This window comes from Euprymna scolopes, chromosome 3, assembly GCF_053919585.1.
Source record: "Euprymna scolopes isolate OS-2025 chromosome 3, ASM5391958v1, whole genome shotgun sequence".
NCBI classification, from domain to species: Eukaryota; Metazoa; Mollusca; class Cephalopoda; order Sepiida; family Sepiolidae; genus Euprymna; species Euprymna scolopes.
Window position 1 is genome coordinate 32826262 of NC_136484.1, and position 21657 is coordinate 32847918.

Sequence of the window (21657 nt, forward strand, 5' to 3'; positions counted from 1 at the left end):
CTTCCATTTTTAGATCTGAAAGTCTGCAAGTTCTGGATACTTACTAAACCATAGTACTTCCTAACCCACCATTTAAACTAGTTCAAAAGAAGAATCTAAATGTTTCCAGTGAAAGGCGAGAATCATATCAGAAAGAAAGAAAAAACATATTTGCAGCCCTAGCAATTCCATAATATAATCCCAACAATTTAACAGTTTATATGAAAGCAGAGAAAGTTTGAAGGGGTTTTTTTTGGGGGGGGGGGGGTAGAGAAAATAAGATTTTTTGAATGAAAATGTCCTATCTGGAAATATTTTATTTAATAACTATCATTTTAATAGAAAAATTATAATTTTTTAAAGGTGAAAAATAATAGATTTTGCTTGGAAATTTTAGGTTATTTAATGCTGTAATAATACTTATTGCAAATGGTCAATTGAACACAAGTTGCTATTTTAAATGTTAAATCAATGTAGTGAACCACGTCTGACTTCAGCAGATTATCCAGTGACTCATCACATAAGCAGCTGGAACGTTGTATTGATGACAACAGTTCATTCTTTCTTTGTTGTTAACAGCCATTTTATGTGTCACAATGCATGCCGATTTTCATCCTTTTAACAGCTGCACAATCTTTTAGGTTTTAACAATTATTCCAAGGCTTTTTTTTTTTTTTTTTTTTTTTTTTTTTTTTTTTACAGTGGATTTTCCTCCAACCTACCTCTAGGGTGAAAGAGCAGCTTTCCAAAACATAACTTCTTTCATTCACAGTTCAGAAACAAGAGAAAGATTTTATCAGCTTATCTACTATGTATCACTGTAGACTTGCAGTCCATGACAACATCCCGAACATGTTAACTAATTATAACCTTTAACTTCTAACAGAATTTTCCAATTTTCAACGCCTTCTAACCTAACATGAAAAATTCCGTTTTTAACAACCCCCGTGTTTAATCTTGGTACAAAAATGCCAACTGTAAATGATTCATTATATACAATTCATTGAACATAAGTTGCTATTTTTTTTACCAATAGCTGTAGATAAATTGCAAGTGCATAACTTTTTCAGGATCATTATTTAAATAATGTAAATAAATCAGAGTTTAACTTCAGAGATAATCCCATAAGTCATGCAGCCAATTCCTTTTCCTAAAGAGCACCATCATATTTGGTTTAACGTCTTATTTTATATTCCGGCACGAGTTGAACAACTTTAAAAATTGAATTAAAAAATAACCTATCTCTAACCAGGTCTTTATATCTGACAGTAGTAATGCTCTGAATAATCTGCTCAGTGTGGATAGCCTGAAGTCACAATGTTACACAGAAGAATTCCACTTTCCACAAAGTTGGAAATTGGATCAATGCACTGAGAAAATGGGTCAATTTCACTGAAGATTTGCATAATGGAAATCTTGTGATTGAATTTCGTTAGCGATAAAAAAAAAAAAAAAAAAAAAAGAAATACATTCAGAAAAGTTTTTAAAATTCCACAAACGCCAAGAAGCATCCATTCACATAAAATTTGGACCCTTATTTAACACTATAGAAATATTGTATCCAATTTAACATCTTTTATATACTGACATGTGTTGGGTGCCTTTTAGAAATCGATTTCTAAACTAACCTATCTCTAGCCAAGTCTTTATCCCTCTTTCCTCCAAGTCCATTCTTAGCACTTCCTCATAATACTAGCTAAAATACTCATCCCAAGATGCGCTAGTATTTACTCTCCCTCTTTTCATAATAAGTTGCATAATGGAAATCCTGTGATTGAATTGCATTAGCAGTGAAAAAAAAAAAAAAAGGTTATGGAAGAAATACATTGTTCAGACAAATTTTTAAAAATTACATAAACAAGTGCCGAGAGCCACACATTAGGACCATCATTTAGCACTATAGAAAGATCATATTCAGTTTAACATCTTTTATCTGACAGTGGTAATGCTCTGCTAGTTAGTGATAGAAGTTCTTTGAATTTAATTCACTCTTAACTCTTTCAATTACGCTAACACCAGTTCCTCCACCTGTTCCAATGGTATCACCAAGGTAATAAAGAGTAATGTCACAGTGCCCTACAATAATATCACACAAACATTTAAAAATTTAGTTAACTCACCTTTTCAGATCAAATACAGTGATCCTATTTCCCACGGGACTGATAACACTGCCACCATCTGGAGTGAAAGCAAGGTTTCCTCGACGATAAACCGATCCCAACAGGTTGGAAAACTGAAAATGAAAAAGAATTATTGAAAATTTTCCATTAAAAAAAATTCAATATTCATAATATAATTTTTTTATTTTAACCTTCATAAAAGGGATGAATTTTTTGCTCACTGATTACTTGTTTTGATCGGACCATTGTTCTCATTGAGTGTTATTTGTGCAATGTTTTGGTTGCTGTAGCCTTTGGCCTTCATCATGCATGTTGGTCGCCATCTTAGAAAGAAAGGAGAAAAGTTACCAGCTCTGTAGATGGTTTCGTGGTTTTGTATGTCGTGAAGTTAAAGTTTGTTCATATCGCAGGTAGAGGGATAATTCTTGAAGCTTTAACGCTATTTTTCTATGTAAGAGTAAAGGGAGACAACTTACCCGGACATTAGAAACTGGTGTCAAAGTTTCGAGATTACCTGTGATCCCAGCAAACTAACTTTTCAATGACATACAAAAATCACGGCAAAAAAAACTCCAAGAATATGGAAACATCTACAGAGCCAGTAACTTATGAGCCGCTATTTAGATAATCTGTTGGGATCAAAGAAGCTGTCTTTGGAGTGCTACATGTAACAAATTCAGAAAAGCTATCTGAAATGCATTAAATTTCATTTCAGAAATAAGATTGTCCTTTTTAAACTATGTACAATGGGGAAAGGAGTGGCTGGTTACTTTTAATGCATCTAAAACCAAGCTTCTATCTTTACATCATCAACGTTCTGATCCCCATCTGGCATCAATTAAAATGAATGGCTCTCGTCTTGGGGAGGCCTCAAGTTTTGACAGGCTTCTGGGCTTAACCTTTACTCCTGATCTTAAATGGAATACGTACATCAAATCTGTTGCCAAGGCCGCTGGAAAAATGGTCGGATCCTTCTATCGATCCAGTAGATATCTCACTGCTGATGCAATTCTCTATCTATATAAGAGCCAGATACGTCCAAGGATGGAATACTGTTGCCACATATGGGCAGGAGCTGCTAGAAAAGACTTGTCCTGCCTTGATAGGGTTCAAAATAGACTTTGTGGCCTGGTGGGAGATGTCCTTTTCTCTTCGCTGCAACCTCTATCTCACAGAAGAGATGTTGCGAGTTTGTCTCTGCTTTATCATTATTTTCATGGAAAGTGTTCGACTGAACTTCAATCTATGGTCCCCCCCTCGCCAAACTTTCACAAGAAACACTAGACTAGCTGAAAACATTATCAATAATTTTCCCCACTTTATCTGTGCCTAAACCTAAACATACATTCCATGATTAAAGCTTCTTTCTTAGAACTGCACGCCTGTGGAATTGTCTTCCGTTTTCCAGCTGTCTATAATATGGTTGTCTTCAAGTCCAATGTGAACAAGTTTCTGATGAGCCGCTCCACTTAAGTTAACAAATTTACCGAACTTCCATTACTATTGATTACTATATTATCCTTTTGTCTACTCTACACTCTTTAACCCTTATCCTTGAGTGGCCAATCGGCCTTGATAAATGGTGACGCCTATGTAAAAAAATAAAATAAAATAAAGAATAAAGAGCAATTCACTTGCCTGATCTTAGTGAATGATTAAAACTGTTTCTATTTTTGTCAGTTTTTAAGTGTTTATAAGTCATTTTCATGTTTTCTTTCAACTTTTTTGTGATAATTGCAAGCATTGGGTACACAAGTGGAATTACAGGTTGATTGAGGGATGATAATCAGTTTGTGTGCAGGGAGTGTAAGAAATGGGAGATTGGTTGGTTGGTTTTGTTTTACGGCATATCAACCCTTTTCGGGTTATTTAATGCCGAATCCAAAGATTCAGAAGAAAAATTTTTTTAATAGAATATATTTGTTGTTTTCACGTCGGTTTCTATTTAACCAATAATTGGGACCTTAACAGGTACTACCACTCCGGGGTCAGAGTGGACCTGGGAGCAATGGTAATTAAAGGGTGGCTCCACACTCCCCCAAAGCCCACAAGCTGGGACCTCACCACTGGATATAGTTTAAGGTCATATCCAGGACCCCCATTGAGGAACTTTTACTCTCTGCAGGGAAGGGGGGGGGGCAGTCGGCGTATTCTAATGCCCCACCAACAGGGACAGAAATGGGAGATGGATGAAAATTCAGATGTGGAGAAAATATACTATAATATAGCAAAATTGAGGTAATCAAAGTTTTGTCTTGGTGATAACATTGCATCAGAGTGATACTGGTGTAATTACAAGAATTAGGAATGGATAGTTCAGACAATTTCTGCCATTATCAATCAGTGTTATAACAATCAATGAAAGAGCTTATCGTCCATGTAGTGATGTATAGAAGTGAAACCTGACCAATGAGTGTTGAGGATGTGTTGCATGGAGAGAAATGATATGGAAATATGACATGTAATGAAGTTTTAGATGGGCTTACATCTCAAACTTCAGAGGAAGATTAACTCTGGACAATATACGGAGATGCATGCAGATCAGCATACTTTGTTGATTTGGTGACATTAAAAGGAATAGTTGAAGGTCATTCTGTTAGTAAATAAAGAAATGAAATAGAGGAAGAGCAAGAAAAAGATGGGAAGTGATAATAGACTTAAGTATTGCATAGAAGGCCGCCAGGCCGTAAAATATGCATCAATATATTTTAATTAATGCAGAATTCTTATTATAAACAGAAATACTGTAGGTATTAAATGTAATGTTAAATTCCTAAAAAACAAAAAAAAAACTGAGACATGTGCATGCAAGTATTGTTTTTTTTTCTAAACAGTTCATATCTTGTAAATACAAAAAAAAAATAAATACTCGAGCTGAGATCAAAAGCAAAACCTAAAGTATGATAGCCATTAGGCCATCTTAGTGTTTTCAAACCTACTTATTGTTAACACAAGTAATGTGTCATGTGAACAATTCAACCATGTGCATTCCTACAACAGTTGACAAATAGATAAAAATCCAATCACCCCATGTACCAATTTTTCAATTTTGACCCCTTAGCAACCCTATTCAGATGAAAACCAATTAAAGTTTTCCACATATCTGAATACACTATATACCAAATTTCAAGTTTGTAGATCAAAAATTCGTTAAGTATATAGGTTGAGAAGTATCCTCACAGACATTCTGACTTTTAGTAAATACTTTGATAACTTTAAATTCATATTTTTCTTTTGTAATTCATTTTAAGAGATGAAAAATTCATTTTTTGCATCTCCATCTTATACAAACCGATAGGATTCTGTTCACTCAATCACATTTAAGGTACCAGTATTTTTCAGCTAGTTATCATAACTTTAAAATGCGAGTTATAGGTCATCAAATTAAGTTATCACAAGTTGTGAAAGGTATAGATCAATGTTAATGAGGTGAATTAGTGCAAACGGAGAGATTCATAACAATCAGTGAAGACGATGATTTAAACAGTTATTAAGAGATTGAGTTAATCTCTTAACTTTCATCTTCATACCTCCGATTTCAAATGAACTACAGGGTGACCCCTCCAAAAAAAAAAAAAAAAAAAAAAAAAAAAACAAAACGGGCCCCGTGTACACTTTATGTGATATCTCCATTATTTATTCACTGATTGCTCTTATTTTACAGGACATGGCAGAATCAACGACCGTGAATACACCAAGACCCCAGTGGGAGCTGGGACAAAGAATACACTGTGTTAAATTTTACTACAAGACAGGCTCGTTTAAGAAAACCCAGGACAGTTTCATGCATCAGTTTGAATGTTTGAATGTGAAAAGGCTCCAAGACTGATTTTGAGTGGGCAGTCCATAGCCCGGACCTAAGCCCCCCAGATTTTTTTCTTTGGGGCTATCTTAAGGACAGAGTCTACGCAGGGAAACCCAGAACCATCACGGAACTCAAGGAAGCCATCAGGGAGGAGATGAGAGCCATTACCAATTCGGTCTGTAAGAACCTCATGGACAACTTCGTGCTACGCCTCAAGAAATGCACATATGCTGTAGAACGGAGAAAAAAAGGCCAAAGATCCTAGTGTTTTGATGTGAGGTTTTGAATATAATAAACGAGTTATGACCAAAGTTTCATTTCATTCAGACAAAACACTAAGAAATGGGGGCCTAATTAGAGTTGGGGCCCACCTTTTTTGGGGGGTCACCCTGTATGTGTGAAAGTACATTTCATACAAACAAGAGAAATTCTTTTATATTTGCTTGAACATTCATTTTACATGTTCGGACACGTTGGACAAACATTTGGTAGCTTCCTTGGCCTTTTTGCTAGGAACAAAGTGTATCTGTTCTGATACTACACTTCACCTTTTCAGTCTTCAGGCAGTCGATGAGAAATCCTTCCAGATTGAGGCAATTTTTATTTGTGTTCCTATCCAGAGTGCTCCTTTTGGAGGGAGCTGGATCTTTCCCACATTAAACACCAACTATGTCTAACTCTGCCCTCGTAGGGAGGCAAGTAAATAGGAACATCAAAAATGCACAATGTCAAATTTGATAAATTTACTTTGAAAGACATTTCATTAACTGACAAACATTTTTATAGGTCGGATATCCTCCCTGGCAAACTTAATGAAGTAATGGGGGACCAGTATTTTTTTTTTTTTTTTTAATAAACTTAAAAGTTGGTGCATTTATCAGTTAAAAACGGATATATCAAGAAACGAGACACAACTTTTTTTTTTTTAAAAGATTCAATTGATAAATTTGGTTCAGGTTTTATTAGAAACAGGGGTTGGTTGTAAAAATAAATTTTTATCTGGTCTCCACCATAAACAGACAAACAACATTTATTGGTTTTTGGGGATGCTGAAAACAAATGACGCATTTAAATTTTCCGCAAATAAGTTTTCTGGATATTAAGCAATGTCATTTCTTTATATTATTGCTGGTGGCCATTTGGGTATGCATAAGCGCGCACATTTGCGTGTAAATGCGACTCTAAGAAACTCAGCATGAGCTTGCACGTACCAAGATGGCCACCAGCAATAATGTAAGAAATGACATTGCTTAATATCCGAAAAATTACTTATTTGCGATATTCGTTGTCAGCATACCCCAAAAACTTATAAAATTCCCCGTTTTAAAGGAAAATGTTAAGGTGGAAAGCAGGTATAAATTGACCAAAAAAAATCTTTCAAAAATCGCAGATACTTAATTCCTTATCCAAGAAAATCTTACATACAATCTGACCAACACACTACACCCTTCCCAAGAAAAATGCCAAGTTCTGGCTTAGATTTTACAAATCTAAACTAGCAGATGTACCCAGCATTGTCCGGTATTAAATGTAATGTTAAATTTATTTAAAAAAAAAAAAAAAAAAAAAAAAAATCGAAGGAAACTGACATGTGCATGCAAGTATTGTTTTTTTTTTTTATATAAACACTTCACTTCTTGTAAAAAAAAAAAAAAAAAAAAGTCAAGTACGATAACCATTAGGTCAACTTGACATGATCTTTAAGTAGGTTTGAAAACATTTTATTCTTAACATAAGGAAGCTGTCATATGAACGATTCAAGCATGTGCAGTCGTGAAACAGTTGACAAAAATCTGATGATCCCACATACCAATTTTTAAATTTTGACCTTTTAGAAGCCCTTTTTTCCAGATGAAAACCGATTAAAAAGTTTTCCACATTTCAAGTCTGTAGATCAAAAATTTGTTGAGTATATAGGTTGAGAAGTACCCTCACACAGACATTCTCACTTTTACAGATATACAGATTATAAGAAATAAATGCTTGAGTTGCTTGTTCCATGGCATATCAACTCTGATTTGTTTACGGCCAATTTCAGACATTTTGGTAAGATTTTAATATTTTTAAATATTAAATGGTTAAATTGTTTTGGAGACATTATTTTTGTAAATACAGTCTGCAAATGATAGATTCTATTTAACCCATAGATGAAACCATGACAGATTCAACACTTCCCCTTTTCCCTCCTCAATGTCAGCCATGGATTGTTAAAATAAAATAAAATTTGTATTTCAACCAGGTTTGGTACAAATATAATTCGATCTATGCTCGACTTGTTCTCCAAGTCAAGCATAAATGTCCAACAGCTTTTGTTTTATCAACATAATATGATGAGCATATTTGAATACAACATGCAAAACTGTTTCTATTGGCACTGCTCTGACTACCTATTTACAATGCCTCCCCACGGGACAGAGTTAGATACCAGGGTCGTTTTTTAACGTGGAGAAAAGGTACAAAAATAAAAATTGTCTCAGTCGTGAAGGATTTCTCCACTGAAAGAGAACGAGAAATGGAAGTGCCGCATCTGAAGAACAGATACTACACTTTGATCTTGGCCAAAAGGCCAAGTAAAGCAAAAAAAAAAAAAAATTTTTGACTTATAGCTGTCTTCAGTTCAAGAATAATCCAGGGATTAGGCTGATAGACACTATCTAAAGATAAATCCACAGATAAAAATTTAGGATAGTTAAGATTCAGTGAATGTGAGACCCATTTAAAAATCACTCCTACTGATGAGACAATCACATTCACCAAAGTGATACTCCATATTTAATGACAATAGAAACTGTTTGAAGTTCTGAAACATCAGGCATAAACTGAAGTTTATGCATACCATTTATTGCAGAAAAGAGTATGAATTGAGGGGAAGGGGACGCATTTAAGGTTACTCTGTATCATTACATGTCAAAGTATAATGACAACCGTGTGGTGACTTCAGTTTACCAGGTGCATGATCACAATCAGGACCGAGTAGATAGAGTTTGAAAAGTTAGAGTCAGGAAGTATGGTAGGCAAAAGTAAGGAAAGAAAAAGGATTTATCATTTGAAAGCATAACAGTGCAAACTAACCATGCACTTTTCTTTACATAAAACATCTTGTATATAAAAGGGGAAAAAAATACAAAACAAAGTAGGAGACGCCTTAATACAAGCATTTAAAATAGTCAGACACTTGAAAATTCAGTATGTCATTGCTATGAGAATGAGTGACTAATTTTTATGATTTTAGGTTTAAATGAACAGCTACAGCAGGAACTAAAATACACCCTACTAAAGCCCAAGTGTAACAGCTGGTGAATTTCAAAAATGCAATCTGGACGTAAGGACACTTTAGAAAAGGAATATGCAACGAAATTCTGTTTTAAACTTGGAAAAATGCCACTAACATATGAAATGCTTCAGACTGCTTTTGAACCATCTTGAATGAATCAGGCATCAGTTTTTGATTGGCATAAGAGATTCAAGGAAGGCAGGGAGTGTGAGGAATGATGAGAAGTGTGGGAGGGATAAAGAAGTCGAAACACCAGAGTTAATTGGCCAAATAAAGAATTTCATGGATAAGGACTGTTGTGTGTCTATAGAGACAATAAGTGCACAGTTTGATGTCAGTGTGGGAACTGCACACAAAATTATTCAAAAGATTTGTGTCAAGTTTGTCCTAAGGGTGTTCAGAGAAGAACAGAAAGAAAGCTGTTGTGATGACAGCAGGGAGATGGTTGAGCTGATCAATTCAGATCCCGCAGTTCTTGATGCTCTGGTGACCTTCGATAAAACCTGAATTTACTGCTATGACACAGAGAGGCTGTCGTTATAACACAATCGAGATGAAAGGCTGTTATAGTCAATGACCCTCACACAAGAGAACTTCAATGAGGCCTTCCAGAAGTTGGAAGTGGGCAACAATAAGTGCATTGCAACTGGAGGAGATTACTTTAAAGCGGACTAGAATTTCATGTGTGTACTATCATGAAAGTGCCCATACGAAAAAGTCTGGAAATTTATTGAAGGCACCTTGTACCTTACAAAATTTTGGCTCAATTTATGATTCTGCGTTTTATTCATTTTTTAACAAAACTAAATGGAGAAACTAAAATAACTTGTCATTGCTTTAATTCATTCAGATAATATTCTTTAGTAATGTCCCAAGCAAAATTTAGTTCTGATTAATTGAATAGTGTCCAACTCTTAAATAAGATTAAGCAGTATTAATGAAAACATTTCCTAGCAAAAATAGGTTAATTGCCAGAGAATGCTAAAATGCCCGGAGATAAGATTATATGCATATACAATATATTATTTGAATGCCTATTTTTTACATGTTAAAAAAATAACATTAAAAACAAATTAAAAAAAAAGATTTTTTAAACTTATTCTACAGTTGAGTATAGAAAAATGGTTCTGTTAAATATGACAGACTTGGACTGAATTTAAAAGGGGATAGAAAAAGGACAAAATAAAAAAAGTAAAAAATGTTTTTTAAAGTAATAAATCTAATATTTAATTTGTGAAAAGTTACATTTTTTTTTCAATAAAGCAGGCAGGTTTTGTATTATGGGAAGGGACAGTTTTCTCAGGTCAAAGACAATTAAATCAAGTATCCATGACAAATAACTCCCTACCCAAAAATTCTTCCTTCAAACTCCTCGGCTTAACATTGACAGGAAATATGAACTGGAACAAATACATTGAGAACATTACGAAGGCTGCTGGAGGAAGGTAGGATCCCTCTATCGTGCTAGAAAACTACTCGCACCTGAGAGTATCCTGTACCTCTACAAGGCCACCATTCGTCCATGCATGGAGTATTGTTGCCACATCTGAGCTGGTGCAAATACCACTAGTCTCTCCCTTTATATAGGGAGAAAAAAAAAGAAAAGTCAAATCTAATAGGTTCCACTTTGTCAATTAGGCTCCAACTTCTGTCCCATCACCTCAATGTTGCATCCCTGTGCTTGTTTTACAAGTTTTTTTAATGGAATGTGCTCTGGCTGATGAACTCATTGCCCATGTAACCCCCTCAACATACATATCCCCGACAAACCTGCTTAGCAACAAAATCACACCCCTTCACTGTTGTGGTCCCTAAATGTAAGAAAGCTTTCTACTCTAATAGCTTCTTCTCTAGAATAGCTAGACTTTGAAATTCTCTTCCTGCTACCTGCTTCCAAAATGGTACTGATATACAGAAGTTCAAATGCAATGTAAACCAACATCTAAATCTTTCTTAGGCATGATCAAAAAGAAATCACTATTGATTACACATTTTGTGAACAAATAAAGGAATTTCATGATACCCTGTAGGACAAAACAGATTCTCCTGCAACCACCATTATGTTAGGTTGAAGAACAAAAAAATAATGAGTATACTTTTTAAATATTTGTCAATAACAAGTGCAATTTTTTCTAATTTAGAGAACATTTTTCAATCATCCTAAGGACCACACAAGAGTTTTCCTGGAGATTGCAAATGCTTGTTTCTTTGTAAATCACTAGTGGTACTAAATTTTGAGCTAAAATTAACAAATTTCAAAAATTTGAAAAAAAAAAAAAAAAAAATAGTCGCTTTTTTCTTTTAAATAATTCATTTTGTCCAATCTCTCTTATTAATAATACAAATGTTGATAAACTGCAATTTCATTAAAATCCGACTTTTTCACTGAGGTTTCATTGAACACAGTCATTTGGTAATGATACTATACTGAACAGTTTTGGTTTGAAATAAATTTTGATGCAGATTTCAGCATGCCTGTCTTATTTGTCAAAAAACTTCTGCATGTTAAAGAGCAATGTGTAACTATGCGTGTCCAGTATTAAGTTTGCAAGTAAAAAAAAAAAAATCTAATTAGTTCATTTCAAGTATTTATGAAAATTTAGAAAGCGAATTTATTCCCAATTTTTTTCTTGCAACTTTCTATACCAATTTATACATTTTTTTTTTCTTAAATTTTCCAGTTTTCATTCATTATAACTTCAACAATTCAGGCGTTATTTTATATTAAATTTTGTGAACACTGCAAAAAAGGTGGGCTCTCTCTACCGTGCTAGACAACTACTAACACCCGAAAGTATCCTGTACCTCTATAAGGCAACCATTCGCCCATGTATGGAGTATTGCTGTCACATTTGGGCTGGTGCATCTGCTACTAGTCTCTCGCTCCTTGACAAGGTTCAAAAGAGTCGCAAACCTGATAGGCCCGGAACTGTCATCTAAGCTTCAGCCTCTGTCCCATCGACGAAATGTTGCATCCCTCTGCCTGTTCTACAAGTATTTTAGTGGTGAATGCTCTAACGAACTGCAAGCACTTGTGCCCCCACGACGTGAGCACCCTCGACAAACCCGACAGGCTGCTAAATGCCACCCCCACGCAGTAGAGATCCCTAGATGTAAAAGATCTTTCTACTCCAATAGTTTTTTCCCTAGAATCGCTAGACTTTGGAATTCCATTCCAGGTCCCTGCTTCCCCAACAGTACTGACGTGCAGAAGTTAAAGTGTAACATGAACTGACATCTTGCCGCCCAAATCCCTACATAGTATCCCAGTAGTTGTTGCCCCTGATAGTAGCCCCCTACACCAAACTGGCAATTTGCCTTGTTTGGGGTGAAAATGTAAAAAATAATTTTTTCTTATTACACTCATACATGTGTGCATGTATATACACGCACACATACAAGAAATCAATTTTGAAATCAAATTCAATGCTAAGATATGTTTTTTCAATAAATGAAAATATAAATTACATTTTAGCTGATGCCAAATACACACACAAACCACTGGTCATTTATTTCAGTACTGACACTTTTTTCAATGCCACTTTGATTTTACAGGAATCTATGTGTCAATTTAATTATAGCTGTATAGTAGACAAATGAATGGAATTCAGTGGACCAAAAAGGTTATAGATTTCCAAAAGACTATATATATATATATATATATATATATATATATATATATATATATATATAAAAATAATCAAGATAAAATATTGGCAAAGTAATTTGAGTTTTTGTTTTTTTTAAATAAATTGTTGGAAATTTGCTCTGAAATCTGGAGAGGAAAAAAAGGTTAAGATTTGTTTAAAAAAAAAACAAACTATTTACTCAGGTTTCTCAATGCATTTTTAAAGTGGCAATTTGGCTGAAATTGAAGCCAGCTATTTCAGAAGTACAAATAGATAACAATTAAATGAGCAGTTATGTAATCTTATGAAATTAATCTGATGTCTGCAGGGAATATTTTCAAGTCATTTACTATCTTTGCTATTCAAGAAGCTTTCTGCACAGACAATACACCTACACATTAAAGAGGGTCATAGTCAATAACCCGATTCACCTTCAATAGATATTTCTGTTTTTAATAACAAGTCAGCTCATACCAAGGCTAAAAACCTTGCAAGGATAAGGTGATGAATAGATTGTCAGTTGAATAATGAATATTATGATACTAGGGAGAGGAGGAAATCTTGCGCCATTATAAAATATGCTTAAATTGATGTAGATTTTGAGCCAAGATTTCAAAAATAAAAAATAAAAATGACTTGGGTGCCTTCAACTAAAATCGAAAACAATATTTAACACTCCAGCCGCGTTTCCCTACCGTTTAAGCTATCAACAGATAAGATTTAAAACTAAACCACTTCAATCTGAATGAATTTGTGCATTGCCTAAAGTAATAAAAATGTTGGCAAGTTGAAATGAACATTTTGTATTTCAACTTGCCGAGATATTTCTGTACGTGTTATTCATCCATCAAACAAAGATTTTACTCATTATAAACCATCTTTTGCATGTGATTACTATTTCCTGTTAATTTCAGTGTTATGTGACTGGTAGTTTAAGGGTTTATAGGTTAAATATTTTTACAGACACACATACATACCATCTAATGTTTTATTTATATAAAACATGAAGATCAAACATGAATGGAGTGAATAAAATTTGATTTATGAAAACTGATGACAAGAATTTGTTTACACTGAACTTGAAAATAGCCATGTTGTAGACTTCAGGGAACCACATTCTGAACAACAGAGGTCACACAACCAGGGAAACAATCTTGTGGCAGCTGAGAAGTTGATCACGATTTTTGGAAAACACAAACCACTCTTTCCACCATGTAAGGGATGACTTTAGGGACACAATGAGTGTGACATGACAGACTTCACTGTGGGCGATTTTTCTTCCCTTAGATTAATTGATCTATTATGACTTGAGAATCTAGTCTACCCTATTATCGTAACATACAGGACATGGATCTATGCCTTTCTCAAGAGTATTGATGAAAGTGACGTAATAGCCCAACAAAATTAACCTGGCACGCTGGGTTGAGTCTGTACCAGTATCCTTTATATCATTAGCACTTCTAATATTGCTGTTCTTGAAATCCTTTGAGATAAGTAATTTTGTATATTTATTTATTTGCGGACTATTATCCTCATATTCATAATTGTTTCACCACGTTTCGGCTAAGTATTTCTCTGGCCTTCGTCAGATGGTTAACCATGACGGGATAGGAATGCCAAGTGTTAACTGTACTTGTTTCACCACGTTTTGACCAACTAATCCTCTGGCATGCTTTGGGTAGGATTCAAACCGCTATCTTCAGACAAAGCTTACCTAGAACCAGAGATTCAACGCGACTATCCACTGCGCCACAGGCCTCGAATAGTTGGTCGAAACATGGTGAAACAACTACTAGGAAAATGAGGATAACAATCTGCAAATAAATATGCTGTTCTTTTGTTTGCAAAAAAAATGTTCAGTATATAAAAATCTTCCACCCTATAAAGAAATAATATATTTCATTAAATCAGGGTCATAAAATCATTATCAATAGACAGATTAAGCTAATTAGGGAATGCATAAAACTTAGGAACATCACAATAGTTAGCCAATACAGAACTTCAAAAATGTGACAGTGATGCATGTTCATTCACACAATTCTGAGGCAGCACGTTCAGGACTGCACAACACAATGCGAAAGGAGATTGTTGGTACATGTCTGAGCAACCACCAGTGAGATTATGCAGAAGGTCTAATATGAATGAATATCATTGTAGGTTTGATCTGTTTAGTCACAGCACATGGCAGTGTCTACACACTACAGGGGAGCAAGAACCATGGAATAATCTGTAGGCAACAGAAGCAACTGTTTCACTTTGGCAAATAGAAAGATCTAATCCAAGCAGATCATATACTCCAGAGAGAACAGGGTCACAGTAAGGAATATGTAGTATATATTTGATGGTATGAGAATCAGAACATCTTGGTCAATTCCGGCGGACATTAGGAACCCATATTCCAAGTAGAGACGAATCATTGCCTTGTAAAGCCTAGTCAGCAAATGCTATTCATATATATAATCTCTATCTCTATTATATAAAATAAACTTTGTATGGGAATTCATTCTCTATAGACTCCAAAATGGCTGGACTGATTTCTATGAAATTTCACACAAATGTACTTTATGTATTCGATAGTGTTCTTAAACAGGTTTTGCATTGGAATATCTTCGATAAGTATTGACAATCGGAAAAAAAAACACAAAGGAACACAAGATTTTGACTAAAGTTAACACCTTACACAGCCTAACATCACAGTGAATTTGACAAGTTTTATAACCACACAAGCCAAAAGACCCAACTTAAAATCAACAGTTGTTCTTTGATATGACAGAGACATGTGCAAAATGTTTCGGTTTAAATAGTTGCACCATGATACTTGATTTAATTTTAAACTTAAATTCAAGCCATTATTACCGCACAAGCAGTAAGGCTAGGCATATAAAATCAACAGTAGGTTCTTTCATATGATAGTAGCACATTCAAAATAGACATTTCTGTTTAGACTACAATTGAAGCTGTTTGGATGGCAAAAATATAGGATGAAACTATCATTCAATCCGAGGCAATATTGGGTCTCATTTTTTACTTGCAAGTTTTTGTGTAATGGGAGCCGCATAAACTGATTTCACCACCTTTTTTTTTTTATTAGTTAAATGATGAACAGAGAGGATTGAAATTTGATTTATTCGATATTCAAAACAGTCAACACAGAAAACAGTCACATTCTATGAACTACCAGTCGGACAAATAGAAGAATTGCTGTTTTTGGCCGATTTATCAATCAAAATCTTGTGTTCCTTTGTGTTTTTTTTTCCGATTGTCAATACTTATCGAAGATATTCCAATGCAAAACCTGTTTAAGAACACTATCGAATACATAAAGTACATTTGTGTGAAATTTCATAGAAATCAGTCCAGCCATTTTGGAGTCTATAGAGAATGAATTCCCATACAAAGTTTATTTTATATAATAGAGATAGAGATTATATATATGAATAGCATTTGCTGACTAGGCTTTACAAGGCAATGATTCGTCTCTACTTGGAATATGGGTTCCTAATGTCCGCCGGAATTGACCAAGATGTTCTGATTCTCATACCATCAAATATATACTACATATTCCTTACTGTGACCCTGTTCTCTCTGGAGTATATGATCTGCTTGGATTAGATCTTTCTATTTGCCAAAGTGAAACAGTTGCTTCTGTTGCCTACAGATTATTCCATGGTTCTTGCTCCCCTGTAGTGTGTAGACACTGCCATGTGCTGTGACTAAACAGATCAAACCTACAATGATATTCATTCATATTAGACCTTCTGCATAATCTCACTGGTGGTTGCTCAGACATGTACCAACAATCTCCTTTCGCATTGTGTTGTGCAGTCCTGAACGTGCTGCCTCAGAATTGTGTGAATGAACATGCATCACTGTCACATTTTTGAAGTTCTGTATTGGCTAACCCTTATTCTATATTGGTTTTTGCCTTCATAAGTGATGACTCATAAGTAAAAAAAAACATTTTTGAAATAACCTCAAAAGACATTTCAAATGCTCATTATTTTTTATTATCTTATGATTAAAAGATACAAGAACCATGACCATATAACAGACAGCAGACTTTAAGTGAAGAGAGGAAATTAATCTTCATAAATCATGCCATAATTAATTATACAATCATGAACATGTTTAGAAATCCTTATGAATTTTATTAAGCCATTTGATACACAGCTTTTTTGTGTGTGTGTGTGTGTGTGTGTGTGTGTGTGTGTGTGAAAAGTCTTAATCTCGAGCAACAATGGATACTCTCCGTAAGGATGCTTGCATGGCCAGTCTGTAGTGAAACAACGGTTGCACAATCACAAACTACACCTCTCTTGAACCAACAATGCTAAATACCGGTAATAAGCAGGAGTCCATAATGACTGAAAACAATACCAGGGATATCCGAGACAGGTGTTATTTTAGAGTTTTCCTATTATACGAGTTGCATAACCAAGGTTTGCAAGTTCAGTCTACTCAACCATTCAATCCAAACATTAAAAGGATATGACTCCAGATATCCTTATATATAGTTTATTTTAGTCTCAATGGATACTCTGTGAGAGTACTGTCAATAAGAGTTCCCCCCAAAAAAAAAAAAAGCCAAGCATGCAAGGTCCACCACCACAAGCGAAAGTTTACTTTCGCTATGACTAATGTTTGCGCAAAATTAATAAAAAAAAAAAAAAAAAAAGCATCCAAGGTGTGGTTATTGAGACAAGTGCAAACAGACGAACGGGAGTGAATTACTAAGTACAATCCCCCCTTTATTTGTTTTGTTTTTTTTTGGGGGGGGGGGGCTGCATAATTCCTAACCCACAACTGAAACACCACTGCTCGAGTCAAGTGGCAAGGAGAAGTCCAGGATGACTGGAAGTAACGGCAGGATAAGCAGAGAATGTAATTTCAGAATTTTCTCATAGACTAGTTTTTTATACATGTGAGTCCACTCGAGGATAAGGGTTATTGCATGTACAGTAATCAATGGGATAATATCGTAGTAATCGTTAGTAATGGAGATTTGATAAATTGGATTACTTAAGGGGGCGGTTTATCACACATATTGAAAAGCCAGCACCCTAGAGGAAGAGTACTCTATCCTATAAAAAATACCTTAGCAACTGTCTGTATTTCCCCAGTAGGGGTGCTCCAAGCAATTAGCAATAAATTGACTCCTCCTTAAAACATGAAAAGGCAAAGCCTGAGAGGGTAGATTCTATAAAACTACACATAACTATAGAGAGCACGGGCCACTCTCAGGTTTATTATCGAGGATGTATCCTCAACTTGGTATGAAAAACTACCAAGCTGTATTTGAAAATTACATTTTCTTTCTTAAAAACATTTAATTTCATGCAGAGAGTGATCCGTGCTGAAATAACATTTTAAAAGCCATTCTTAACACAGGGAGGGTGTTTTGTACCTATTCTGTACTTTAACCTTACAATTGAATTAAAAAAAAAACTTTAAACGTGGAAAATACGATTTAAAAAATAGCGCGGATCACTCTCTGCATTAGCACCTAATTTTGTAAACATTAACCCAATCCATCCATCAAATTTGAAAAAAAATTTGAAGTTAAATTTCTGTCAATTTTTAATGAGTTAACGATAAAGATTCTACAAAATGCAGAACTTCATTAGCTACAATATGGAAAAAGTAACAAGAGTATGATGAACAGAGACAAAGTGCATTCATTAGTTGTTGCTTTCATCATGTTTTGGCCAACTCAGTAATTACTGGAGATAAGTTACAAGACTCACATTCCTCATCCTGTCGCAGTTAATCACCTAAAAAAGGCCAGAGGATGAGTTGACCTAAACGTGATGAAACCAATAACTATGAAGATGAGAATAACAGTCCGCAAAAAAAAAAAAAAATAAAATAAAATAAAATAAAAAAATGAATGTATAAAAAGGACTCCAAAAATAAAATATGAGACAAAGTTATCTCCAAAAGTATGACCTTGACCTAGATATTACTAAAGTAAATCAGTTCTAAGTTAGATCATGATCGATATTTTGACCATAGTTTGGTGATGCTGTAGATTCCAGATCATACACAAATAAACAAAAACAGTAATAGACCACCAAACTCACCCATAAAACCTTACCCTTTGGCTGAGGTAATAACAATAGAAAGCATGCTCAAAAGCAGTCATTGTTTGAAAAAAAAAAAAAAAACTTTTCTCAGAATTACATTTCTGATAAATATTTTTCCGTTTTGTTTTATTAGCAACACAATACTAGAATTTTACCTGTGAACTTTAATTCTAATGCGAAAGTAGTTTACAGCTTTCAAAATCATCTTGAATTTTCTTGGAAAGCAATTTTTTTATACATCTATAATATAAATCTCACCTGTCTGTTTAAATATATGTATGCCTGCCTAAAACTTTCAACAGAGGCAACGGATTTTCACGAGATTGGTATCATTTTGAAGCTTGCCATCTAACAAATTTAAAAAAGTTGGCCAAAACATTAATTCCTTCACCCTCAACTGAGCAGTTTTCTACAAGGAGAGGTTGATTTTTTTGCGAGCCATTATATAGGTTGGACTGACTATGCCTAATTTTAACGTTCTAAACTTCCGGTCGTGTCATGGAGTAGAGGTAAGACGTCAGATTTTCTTTCACTTTTTTTTTTCTGCCTTCATGTCACAGGTTCGAGCCTGCCTGTCTACCACTTTTTTTGGGCTCAACACACCCCCAGGCACCCATGTTAGGTATATATAATGGGCACATGAGAAAATACTTGCCACATCTAGACACACTAAACAGTCACAATACAATGAAACAGCTGACAGACATGCACATATGGTTTTCACTTAGCATAATACTATACTCTTCCATAAAAAGGAATTGAGCCTTCTCAGTTATTAACATCATAAAATTTGTAAATAAATGAATTCATTTTAGTGATGATGGTAAGACATCCAACCAAACACAAGTAGTCACGGTTGTTGATAACCTGGCATCCATGTTTAAAATTTGGAACCGGTATATTTGTTACATCTCACAGAAGAGTTGTAAAACTATGAAATGTGTGTGCGTTTTTTGTTTTTGCGGAAGGGGTCCATCTATCCAAAAAAATGCGTTAATTTACTGCAAAGCCATCTCAATGGAATAGTAAGACTTAACGCCTGATTTTATTTCTATTACGGCTTTAAGATGCAACCTTGACAAACTGAGTGACCTTGACCTTCAGAATTAAAATAAGAAAACGTGATTGATAATGTGTTATTGTCTGCATAAAAATTTCGTTCCCTCAATAAAACAAGACATTCTATAAGTCGAGGGGGGAGGGGACTAAGCAACATTTTAAGAACAGCAATCAGCGTTTCATTCTAAATGTAAAGATCACATCGCTACAACCCAAAATAAAACCGTCAATATATTAGCATATACAAGAGTACCATATTAAGAACTTGAGTTTAATACCATCCTGATCAATCTTCTTTGCTCTACTGACCTATTTTAAGCATGTGCTTGATCAAAACATTCATAACAAGAGCAATCATTCTATAAATACCCAGCTGTATTGAACTAGTGTTGTCCGAGAGACTATTTCTTCAATTCTTTTTATACAAAATTAGGATTTTGTGTTAATGGGATTTGGAAATTTAAATTTCATCAGTATGGTACTGTTTAACTATTAAATTACTAATTGAACTAATTATAAAATGATATCTAATTACTATATCATGAAATGATATCCAATTAGCAGGCCACTCGGCATTGCCCAGTCACAAAATACGCTTAAATATGATATTTTGATTAATGCAGATTTCGTATTTATTATTATATTAGCCTGGGTGCCCAGCATTGCCCGGATGTTTGGAGGTGTGTGCTGAGCAAAAAAAGTTATAGTATGCAGGCAGGTTCGAACCCATGATGTAAAGGCAGAAAAGAAAGTGGAGGTGTGTGTAAGGGTGTTGGTTGAGAAAAAAAAGGGGGAGGGGTAGTTAGCAGGCTCGAATCCGTAACGTACCAGAGGAAGAAGGTGAAAAAAAAAAAAAAAAAAAAAACTGTTTTACAGATGTGCCTACTGTGGTTGTGATGTCAAGGGCGGTCGAAATAACGCCTCTTAAGCGACGTTGCGAACACGAGGATTGCATGACTTGCAAAAAATGTCAGCCAAAAAATCGACCCTCCCTGTAGAAAACTGCCCAGTTGAGGGTGAAGGAATTAATGTTTTTGGCCAATTTTTCAATATTTGTTGTCTGAAGGGTCAAGCTTCAAAATGATACCAATCTTGTGAAAATCCATCACCTCTCAAAAGTTTTTGCGAGACATAAAAACATTACAGATTATATTGGACCCAATACATAGTAAGGATGTTAAAAAATAAAAACTTGTGCGCCACCACCGAGAATCAAAATCTAAACTTTTAGCTTACAATTTACTTTTTCCTTTGAGGTTAATGCCTGAGCTATGAAGACGTTTGCTGCAAGGCTAAAAATTAAAACAGGAACCAATAACTTATGTTACACATGCATATTTGTAATGCAGTCTTTCGACCTTCACCTGGCAAATTCCATTTTTTTTAATTTACCCCTTTGCACAGATTTCCCGTGGCTAAAACCCAAATATAAAATTTCGCATGGGTTCAAATACCCTATGTATTAAGTTTCATGTCTGTAGACAAAAACTGACTTAACAAATCTATATATGCACACATAAAATATATATAGAAAGAGGTTTGTGTTTACTATAACCTTTTTACACAAATTTACGCAAGGATAAATCATGGAGAATATCTGCATGAATATAATTACACGTAATAGTTAACTAAAGATGATCATCCCATAAGAACCCCCCCCCCCAAAAAAAAAAGAAAAAAAAAACAGGGAATTAATTAAAATGAATGT

General features: G+C 34.6%; 1 protein-coding gene and 1 pseudogene across 1 annotated transcript in view; both read right to left on the bottom strand.

Moving 5' to 3' along the window:
• Positions 1–21657, bottom strand: part of LOC145254545 (periodic tryptophan protein 2 homolog) — a 120537-nt gene that overhangs the window by 76813 nt on the left and 22067 nt on the right. The window contains exon 2 of the mRNA XM_080113072.1: positions 2100–2212. Within this exon, the coding sequence (XP_079969198.1) occupies positions 2100–2212 (113 nt within the window). The remainder of the gene's footprint in view (positions 1–2099; positions 2213–21657) is intronic.
• LOC145265361 (U2 spliceosomal RNA) lies at positions 8353–8484 on the bottom strand (annotated as a pseudogene).